Here is a 10,749-nt window from a genome sequence, read left to right as displayed (position 1 = left end):
TAGAGAGTGAGAATGAGAGTCAGTGAGTGAGAGTGAGAGAGAGTGGGAATGAGAGTGAGAGAGAGTGAGAATGAGAGTCAGTGAGTGAGAGTGAGAGAGAGTGGGAATGAGAGTGAGAGAGAGTGAGAATGAGAGTCAGTGAGTGAGAGTGGGAATGAGAGTGAGAGAGAGTGAGAATGAGAGTCAGTGAGTGAGAGTGGGAATGAGAGTGAGAGAGAGTGGGAATGAGAGTGAGAGAGAGTGAGAATGAGAGTCAGTGAGTGAGAGTGGGAATGAGAGTGAGAGAGAGTGGAATGAGAGTGAGAGAGAGTGAGAATGAGAGTCAGTGAGTGAGAGTGAGAGAGAGTGGGAATGAGAGTGAGAGAGAGTGAGAGAGAGAGAGTGGGAGTGAGTGAGAGTGAGAGCCCACCGATCGGCTGCCCAGCCCGGGGTTGAGCGCCGCCGCCCCGGGTACTCACTGCCTCTTGCTGGCTTCCTCCCGGTCCATCTCACGCCTCCAGGTGAAAGTTATCCTCAGCCCGGCCTCTCCCACATCGGTGCCAGGTGCTGTCAGAGAGTCTCCACAAACCTCCCCTTTCTCCTTCTATCTTTTCTCAGCCCAACAATGTACTTTTTCTCCTTCTTTGCTGCTCTTGGGTGAACCCGCCGGGCTGTCCCGGGCTGGAGCTGCTCGGCTCGGTGCTCGGTCACTGCCTCCCCCGGGAGAGCCGCTCTGGACCTGGCGGTACAAAGTACGAGTGCTTTGGGCAGGGACGCTCAGTCTGTCTGTTTTTCACTCTCTCTCTCTCTCCACACTCTGCCCTGATGAGGCAGCGCCATCTGCAGCCGCCGCTCAGGAGCGTTTCCCTCAACCCACCTCCTATTTTATCCCTTTGGCCCCCCCCCCTCCTCCTCCTCTTCTCTCCTCACAGGGGGACAGCCCCCAGCCCCAGCACCAGCCCACCCTCAGAGTGGCTTGTGTAAACTCAGGAGAAAGTTCTTCACACAATGGGTTGCTGGAGTATGGAGATTGATACAGGGCTATGGGGAGAGAGTGGGGCAGTGGGATTAGTTTGGGATTGATACAGGGCTATGGGGAGAGAGTGGGGCAGTGGGATTAGTTTGGGATTGATACAGGGCTATGGGGAGAGAGTGGGGCAGTGGGATTAGTTTGGGATTGATACAGGGCTATGGGGAGAGAGTGGGGCAGTGGGATTAGTTTGGGATTGATACAGGGCTATGGGGAGAGAGTGGGGCAGTGGGATTAGTTTGGGATTGATACAGGGCTATGGGGAGAGAGTGGGGCAGTGGGATTAGTTTGGGGATTGATACAGGGCTATGGGGAGAGAGTGGGGCAGTGGGATTAGTTTGGGATTGATACAGGGCTATGGGGAGAGAGTGGGGCAGTGGGATTAGTTTGGGATTGATACAGGGCTATGGGAGAGAGTGGGGCAGTGGGATTAGTTTGGGATTGATACAGGGATATGGGGAGAGAGCGGGGAAGTGGGATTAGTTTGGGATTGATACAGGGCTATGGGGAGAGAGTGGGGCAGTGGGATTAGTTTGGGGATTGATACAGGGCTATGGGGAGAGAGTGGGGCAGTGGGATTAGTTTGGGATTGATACAGGGCTATGGGGAGAGAGTGGGGCAGTGGGATTAGTTTGGGATTGATACAGGGATATGGGGAGAGAGTGGGGCAGTGGGATTAGTTTGGGATTGATACAGGGCTATGGGGAGAGAGTGGGGCAGTGGGATTAGTTTGGGATTGATACAGGGCTATGGGGAGAGAGTGGGGCAGTGGGATTAGTTTGGGATTGATACAGGGCTATGGGGAGAGAGTGGGGCAGTGGGATTAGTTTGGGATTGATACAGGGCTATGGGGAGAGAGTGGGGCAGTGGGATTAGTTTGGGATTGATACAGGGCTATGGGGAGAGAGTGGGGCAGTGGGATTAGTTTGGGGATTGATACAGGGCTATGGGGAGAGAGTGGGGCAGTGGGATTAGTTTGGGATTGATACAGGGCTATGGGGAGAGAGTGGGGCAGTGGGATTAGTTTGGGATTGATACAGGGCTATGGGGAGAGAGCGAGGCAGTGGGATTAGTTTGGGATTGATACAGGGCTATGGGGAGAGAGTGGGGCAGTGGGATTAGTTTGGGATTGATACAGGGCTATGGGGAGAGAGCGGGGAAGTGGGATTAGTTTGGGATTGATACAGGGCTATGGGGAGAGAGTGGGGCAGTGGGATTAGTTTGGGGATTGATACAGGGCTATGGGGAGAGAGTGGGGCAGTGGGATTAGTTTGGGATTGATACAGGGCTATGGGGAGAGAGTGGGGCAGTGGGATTAGTTTGGGATTGATACAGGGCTATGGGGAGAGAGTGGGGCAGTGGGATTAGTTTGGGATTGATACAGGGCTATGGGGAGAGAGTGGGGCAGTGGGATTAGTTTGGGATTGATACAGGGCTATGGGGAGAGAGTGGGGCAGTGGGATTAGTTTGGGGATTGATACAGGGCTATGGGGAGAGAGTGGGGCAGTGGGATTAGTTTGGGATTGATACAGGGCTATGGGGAGAGAGTGGGGCAGTGGGATTAGTTTGGGATTGATACAGGGCTATGGGGAGAGAGCGAGGCAGTGGGATTAGTTTGGGATTGATACAGGGCTATGGGGAGAGAGTGGGGCAGTGGGATTAGTTTGGGATTGATACAGGGCTATGGGGAGAGAGCGGGGAAGTGGGATTAGTTTGGGATTGATACAGGGCTATGGGGAGAGAGTGGGGCAGTGGGATTAGTTTGGGGATTGATACAGGGCTATGGGGAGAGAGTGGGGCAGTGGGATTAGTTTGGGATTGATACAGGGCTATGGGGAGAGAGTGGGGCAGTGGGATTAGTTTGGGATTGATACAGGGCTATGGGGAGAGAGTGGGGCAGTGGGATTAGTTTGGGATTGATACAGGGCTATGGGGAGAGAGTGGGGCAGTGGGATTAGTTTGGGGATTGATACAGGGCTATGGGGAGAGAGTGGGGCAGTGGGATTAGTTTGGGATTGATACAGGGCTATGGGGAGAGAGCGAGGCAGTGGGATTAGTTTGGGATTGATACAGGGCTATGGGGAGAGAGTGGGGCAGTGGGATTAGTTTGGGATTGATACAGGGCTATGGGGAGAGAGCGGGGAAGTGGGATTAGTTTGGGATTGATACAGGGCTATGGGGAGAGAGTGGGGCAGTGGGATTAGTTTGGGGATTGATACAGGGCTATGGGGAGAGAGTGGGGCAGTGGGATTAGTTTGGGATTGATACAGGGCTATGGGGAGAGAGCGGGGCAGTGGGATTAGTTTGGGATTGATACAGGACTATGGGGAGAGAGTGGGGCAGTGGGATTAGTTTGGGATTGATACAGGGCTATGGGGAGAGAGTGGGGCAGTGGGATTAGTTTGCTGATTGATACAGGGCTATGGGGAGAGAGCGGGGCAATGGGATTAGTTTGGGGATTGATACAGGGCTATGGGGAGAGAGTTGGGTAGTGGGATTACTTTGGGATTGATACAGGGCTATGGGGAGAGAGTGAGGCAGTGGGATTCGTTTGGGGTTTGATACAGGGCTATGGGGAGAGAGGGGGGCAGTGGGATTAGTTTGGGATTGAATCAGGGCTATGGGGAGAGAGCGGGGCAGTGGGATTAGTTTGGGGATTGATACAGGACTATGGGGAGAGAGTGGGGCAGTGGGATTAGTTTGGGGATTGATACAGGGCTATGGGGAGAGAGTGGGGCAGTGGGATTAGTTTGGGATTGATACAGGACTGTGGGGAGAGAGTGGGGCAGTGGGATGAGTTTGGGATTGATACAGGGCTATGGGGCGAGAGCGGGGCAGTGGGATTAGTTTGGGATTGGTACAGGGCTATGGGGAGAGAGCGGGGCAGTGGGATTAGTTTGGGATTGATACAGGGCTATGGGGAGAGAGCGGGGCAATGGGATTAGTTTGGGGATTGATACAGGGCTATGGGGAGAGAGTGGGGTAGTGGGATTAGTTTGGGATTGATACAGGGCTATGGGGAGAGAGTGAGGCAGTGGGATTAGTTTGGGATTGATACAGGGCTATGGGGAGAGAGTGGGGCAGTGGGATTAGTTTTGGATTGATACAGGACTGTGGGGAGAGAGTGGGGCAGTGGGATTAGTTTGGGATTGATACAGGGCTATGGGGAGAGAGTGGGGCAGTGGGATTAGTTTGGGATTGATACAGGGCTATGGGGAGAGAGCGGGGAAGTGGGATTAGTTTGGGATTGATACAGGGCTATGGGGAGAGAGCGGGGCAGTGGAATTAGTTTGGGATTGATACAGGGCTATGGGGAGAGAGTGGGCAATGGGATTAGTTTGGGATTGATACAGGGCTATGGGGAGAGAGCGGGGCAGTGGGATTAGTTTGGGATTGATACAGGGCCATGGGGAGAGAGTGGGGTAGTGGGATTAGTTTGGGGATTGATACAGGGCTATGGGGAGAGAGTGGGGTAGTGGGATTAGTTTGGGATTGATACAGGGCTATGGGGAGAGAGTGAGGCAGTGGGATTAGTTTGGGATTGATACAGGGCTATGGGGAGAGAGTGGGCCATTGGGATTAGTTTGGGATTGATACAGGGATAAGGAGAGAGAGCGGGGCAGTGGGAATAGTTTGAGGTTTTATACAGGGCTATGGGGAGAGAGTGGGGCAGTGGGATTAGTTTGGGATTGATACAGGGCTATGGGGAGAGAGTGGGGCAGTGGGATTAGTTTGGGGATTGATATAGGGCAATGGGGAGAGAGTGGGGCAGTGGGATGAGTTTGGGATTGATATGGGGCTATGGGGAGAGAGAGGGGCAGTGGGATTAGTTTGGGGATTGATACAGGACAATGGAGAGAGCGGGGCATTGGGATTAGTTTGGGATTGATACAGGACCAATGGGGGAGAGCGGGGCAGTGGGATTAGCTTGGATTGGATCATGGATTCAAGTTCCACTCCAGAGACTTCAGCAGATAATCCAGGCTGACAATCCCAGTGCTGCAGTATCGGAGGTGCCGTCTTTCAGATGAGACGTTAAACCAATCCCCCGTCTGCCCTCTCAGGTGGACATAAAAGATCCCACGGCCACTATTCGAAGAAGAGCAAGAGAGTTCTCCACAGTGTCCTGGCCAATATTTATTCCTCAACCAACATCAATTTAAAAAAAAAGAAATGATTATCTGGTCATTATCACGTTGCTGTTTGTGGGACCTTACTGTGCGCAAATTGGCTGCCGCGTTTCATACATTATAACAGTGTCCACATCTCAACAGTACTTCATTGGCTGTAAAGCGCTTTGGGACGTCCTGAGGTCATGAAAGCTGCTGTAGAAATACAAGCTCTTTCTTACTGGAAGCCTCGAGATGCCTGCGGAGACGTAGCTCTCCCGCTTGGCACCAGTTGAGGGGATGAATGGCCTGCTCTTGTTCCCGTGTAACAGGCTCGAGGGGCTGAATGGCCTGCTCTTGTTCCCGTGTAACAGGCTCGAGGGGCTGAATGGCCTCCTCCTGTTCCCAATGTCACCAGCCTCAGGAGCAGAGAAGGGAAAATCACGCTGAAGGAAACGCTGGTCCATAAATCTGTTGGACGTTTTGGAGACTCGTTGCCCTGAGACGCCCTCCGACCTAAAAAGAGCACCAGCCCCAACTCCGAGAGGCATCTGCTCAGATGAGACTCACTGCGCCGACCAACAAATAGCGGAGGCCTGGGCCTAACCTCGCCCGTTGATTTGTTGCCGCTTCATGTGAGTGACCTTCTAAAGTATTCGCCTATTGATCCTGCAGTCCTTGATCTAATCTGAATTCCCCAAATTAGGTTGGAGTCTTAAAACTCACTTCAAAGCATCTCACTAATCTGCCTTTAATTATAAATATGATTTTGGATTCTTCCCCGATCCTTATCTTCACGGAGGGTCGTTAATCTGCGGTCACGTCTAGATGATATACTTTTTTGTTTGCATCTGACTGAAACAAAATCTAAAAAGGGCCCTGTGAAACACTCCTTAATCAAGTAGCGATAAGCTCGGGCTCCAAATGATGGTTGCCAAGGGCCTAAATATTGTCGTTGGCTCGTGGCACGACTTCATTGAAGGATCTGCTGCAGCTCCGGCCAAAGGAACTGAAATGGTTTCAAGGATGCAGAAGATCAGGCGACAGATAGGATTGTTGGGGGGGGGGGTGTGCGGAGTCTTATCCTCAGACCGAGTCTCCGATCCAAACTCTGCAACCAAGACAGCCTTTCATCAGCCGGTCCGAGTTATCAATCCAACGATTGGCACGAGATGGTCGGCCACGTTCCCAACGCTGAGCCCAACCTGACCAGCCCTCCTCCAGAACAGGACAGACAAGCGGTTTTGGATAAGGCGGAGTCGGCCACCAGCTCATGTACCAGAACATAGGAACGGGAGGAGACCATTCAGCCCCTCGAGCCTGTTCCACCATTCAGTCAGATCGTGGCTGATCTGCACCTCATCTCAATTTAGCCAGCTGATTAAATGCTATTGTTACAAGAAGCTGTTCATCACAATCTGATTCCAGATATGTTGGGTCTTGTTGTAGACAATCATCAAATCCGTATTCATCACTTTCATGAAGACATTCACACCCAGACTTACTTATAAATGGCATCAAATCCATAAATCCCCAGGGAATGACCACGTCTTCAATTCCAGGATCATTTTCCAGATGTTAATCAAGGTGTTTAAAATGATTACAGGATTTGATAGGGTCGATGCAGAGAAACTATTTCCTCTGGTGGGAGAGTCCAGAACAAGGGGACATAATCTTAAAATTAGAGCTAGGCCGTTCAGGGTTGATGTCAGGAAGCACTTCTTCACACAAAGGGGAGTGGAAATCTGGAACTCTCTCCCCCAATTCTGGATTCTGGGGGTCAATTGAAATTTTCAAGATTGAGATTGATGGATTTTTGTTGGGTAAGGGTATCAAGGGTCACGGAGCCAAGGCGGGTAAATTGAGTTGAGATACAACCTTCTAAACGCAAGGGAATACAACCCAAGATAATGCAACCTGTCCTCATAATTTAGCCCTTTAAGCCCTGGTATCATTCTGGTGAATCTGTGCTGCACCCCCTCCAAGGCCAATATATCCTTCCTGAGGTGCGGTGCCCAGAACTGAACACAGTCTCCAGATGGGGTCTGACTAAGGCCCTGTACAATTGAAGCATCACTTCCTCCCCTTTGTATTCCAGCCCCCTCGAGATAAAGGCCAACGTTCCATTAGACTTTTTAATTGCTTTCTATACCTGTGCACCAGCTTTTAGTGATTTTGTACATGGACACTAACATCCTTTTCCTCCTTCGTAGCTCCAAGTCTCTCACCATAAAGAAAATACTCCGATTTGTCTTTCTTGGATCCAAAGTGGATGACCTCACATTTCCTCACATTGAGCTCCATCTGCCATAATATTGCCCACTCACCTAATCTATCAACGTCCCTTTGTAACTTCCTGATCCCATCTGCACAGCTTAAAGTGCCTCCTAACTTAGTCTCATTTGCACACTTGGATATACAACTCTCTATTCCTTCATCCAGGTCATTAATAAATACGGTGAAAAGCTGAGGCCCCTGGGGAACACCACTGGTCCCATCCCGCCAATCAATGAACGTTCCCTACTTTCCGTCTCCGACCTCCCAACCAATTACCAACCCAGGTAGAATCCAAGGGCAAGTCCTATTGAAGTGTTAAAAAGAGGAAAAGGAGGGCAAAAAGGAACAATTCCACGGGGCGATGACCCCAAGGTCACCTGAATGACGTCCGACCCTATCTTGGGTTCGGGCAATTTTTCAGGTGTCTCTGGCAGCTGCCCAAAACAGGCGTTAGGCCCCCATCGCATATGTTAATGAGCCTAACACCAGTTTTAGGACCCATGCCAGGAATTCGTCTGCCCAGAGCAGAGCAAACGTAAGGAATCTTACAACACCAGGCTATAGTCCAACAGTTTTATTTGAAAATCACAAGCTTTCGGAGCTTACCTCCTTCGTCAGGTGAGTCACCTGACGAAGGAGAAAGCCTCCGAAAGCTTGTGATTTTCAAATAAAACTGTCGGATTGTCGCAAAAAACCCAACTGGTTCACTAATGTCCTTTAGGGAAGGAAACCTGCCGTCCTTACCCGCGGGGTCTGGCCGGTCTGTGACTCCAGTCCCCCCACCAGCGTGGTCGACTCTTAACCTTGTTCTGAAGTCGAGCAATAAATATCGGCCCTGACAACGACTCCCACATCCCGAGGATGAATAAAAAAATATATATTCCCACACCATCCACATACACAAGTGAATTTAGGGAACATTTCTGTTCAACACAGATACCTGATCGCCTTATAATTGTCCACACCACGAACACACAGTGACTCCAGAAAAACCATGGGTCCTGGATCTGTGACAGGAAGAGCCAAGGAAGGATGGTTTAAGAATGGTGATAATTGTTTTTTTAACAGTGACAGCTGGTCTCAGCGGGTATCACTCTCGCCTCTGGGTCAGCAGGTAGTGGGTTCGAGCCCCCACTCCAGAGACTTGAGCCCACAATCCAGGCCGACACTCCCGGTGCAGTACAGACGGAGTGCTGCACTGTCGGAGGTGCCGTCTTTCGGATGAGATGTTAAACCGAGGCCCCGTCTACTCCAGTGAATGTTAAAGCTGTAGTGAGAATATAGCGGACCAGACGGGTGGCATCAAATAGGATATCTTTCTTCATCAGAAAATTATCTGGTGAAATTGCTTCAATTCATAGATTTCAATCACCAGCTCAAGCTTTTCACAGCTTTATAACCTGCAAATTAAAGTTATTTTTGGAACCCAAACCAGCCATATAATAATGGCTGTCATTGTACACATTGTCATCCTCCCATTATACTATTTTATTAGTTCTTTTGAGAGTTACAGCCAACTGGTTCACTAATGTCCTTTATCGAAGGAAACCTGCCGTCCTTACCTGATCTGGGCCTATATGTGACTCCAGTCCCACACCAACATAGTTGACTCTTAACTGAGAGAGAGAGAGAGCAGCGTTCTTTGACTGAAGACTTGACGTTGTCATTGAGCTGGATCATGGGAACACCAGCTTGGCTTCTGCAATGGCGGAACTAGGTGACTAGATGACTCCTGGAAGGGGTCTTTCGATGACTCAGTCGGTTGTGTGCTCCCCAGTATGAGCTATACAACCATGAAGGTCTCGGGTTTGATTCTTGGTCTCTGCTGAGTGGCCTACAAGGCTGATCCCTGGTGTCAGGGTCTGCGTTATCTCTGTCACCTCCTCCAGCCCTACAACCCTCCGAGACCTCTGAGCACCTCCAATTCTGGCCTCAAGCATCCCCGATTTTAATCGCTCCACGTTGGCGGCTGTGCCTCCAACTGCCTGGGCTCTAAGCTCTGGAATTCCCTCCCTGAACCTCTCCCCCTCTCTAACTCTCTCTCCTCCTTTAAGACACTCCTTAAAACCAACCTCTTTGACCAAGCTTTTGGTCACCTGTCCTAATATCTCCTTCTGTGGCTTGGTGTCAAATTTTGTTTGATAATCGCTCCTGTGAAGCGCCTTGGGACGTTTTACTACGTTAAAGGCGCTATATAAATGCAAGATGTTCTTTTTATGAGGAAAGATTGGAGAGACATGGGCTTCTCAGCCAGGAAAGGAGGCATCCAAAGGGGTGGTTTTCAAGAAAAAGAAAGACCTTTCATTGCTATAGCACATCTCATGACCTCAGGATGTCCCAAACCACTTTACAGCCAATGAAGTACATTTGAAGTGTAGTCACTGTTGTAATGTTGGAAACGCGGCAGCCAATTTGCGCACAGCAAGATCCCACAAACAGCAACGTGATAATGACCAGGTGATCTGTTTTAGTGATGTTGGTTGAGGGACAAATATTGGCCAGGGCACCAGGAGAGCTCCCCTGCTCTTCTTTGAATGGTGGCCATGGGATCTTTTACATCTACCTGAGAGGGCAGACAGGGCCTAGGTTCAACATTTTTTTTCAATTTGTTCATGGGATGTGGGTGTCGCTGGCGAGGCCAGCATTTATTGCCCATCCCTAATTGCCCTTGAGAAGGTGGTGGTGAGCCGCCTTCTTGAACCGCTGCAGTCCGTGTGGTGACGGTTCTCCCACAGTGCTGTTAGGAAGGGAGTTCCAGGATTTTGTACCAGCGATGATGAAGGAACGGCGATATATTTCCAAGTCGGGATGGTGTGTGACTTGGAGGGGAACGTGCAGGTGGTGTTGTTCCCATGTACCTGCTGCCCTTGTCCTTCTAGGTGGTAGAGGTCGCGGGTTTGGGAGGTGCTATCGAAGAAGCCTTGGCGAGTTGCTGCAGTGCATCCTGTGGATGGTACACACTGCAGCCACAGTGCGCCGGTGGTGAAAGGAGTGAATGATTAGGGTGGTGGATGGGGTGCCAATCAAGTACACTTTGGGGTGCCAATCAAGTACACTTCTTGAGTGTTGTTGGAGCTGCACTCATCCGGGCAAGTGGAGAGTATTCCATCACACTCCTGACATGTGCCTTGTAGAAAGGCTTTGGGGAGTCAGGAGGTGAGTCACTCACCGCAGAATAACCAGCCTCTGACCTGCTCTCGTAGCCACATTATTTATGTGTCTGGTCCAGTTAAGTTTCTGGTCAATGGTGACCCCCAGGATGTTGATGGTAGGGGATTCGGCGATGGTAATGCTGTTGAATGATAAGGGGAGGTGGTTAGACTCTCTCTTGTTGGAGATGATGTGGAGATGCCG

General features: G+C 50.6%; 1 protein-coding gene across 1 annotated transcript in view; it reads right to left on the bottom strand.

The window, feature by feature from the left end:
• LOC137326739 (estrogen receptor beta-like) overlaps positions 1-697 on the bottom strand; it is a 156,440-nt gene extending 155,743 nt beyond the window's left edge. The window contains exon 1 of the mRNA XM_067992111.1: positions 459-697. Within this exon, the coding sequence (XP_067848212.1) occupies positions 459-487 (29 nt within the window). The 5' untranslated portion in view covers positions 488-697. The remainder of the gene's footprint in view (positions 1-458) is intronic.
• Between the last annotated feature and the right edge of the window lie 10,052 nt (positions 698-10,749).

This window comes from Heptranchias perlo, chromosome 10, assembly GCF_035084215.1.
Source record: "Heptranchias perlo isolate sHepPer1 chromosome 10, sHepPer1.hap1, whole genome shotgun sequence".
NCBI classification, from domain to species: domain Eukaryota; kingdom Metazoa; phylum Chordata; class Chondrichthyes; order Hexanchiformes; family Hexanchidae; genus Heptranchias; species Heptranchias perlo.
Note: the sequence above shows the minus strand (reverse complement) of the source record. Positions and strands in the feature narration are given on the sequence as shown.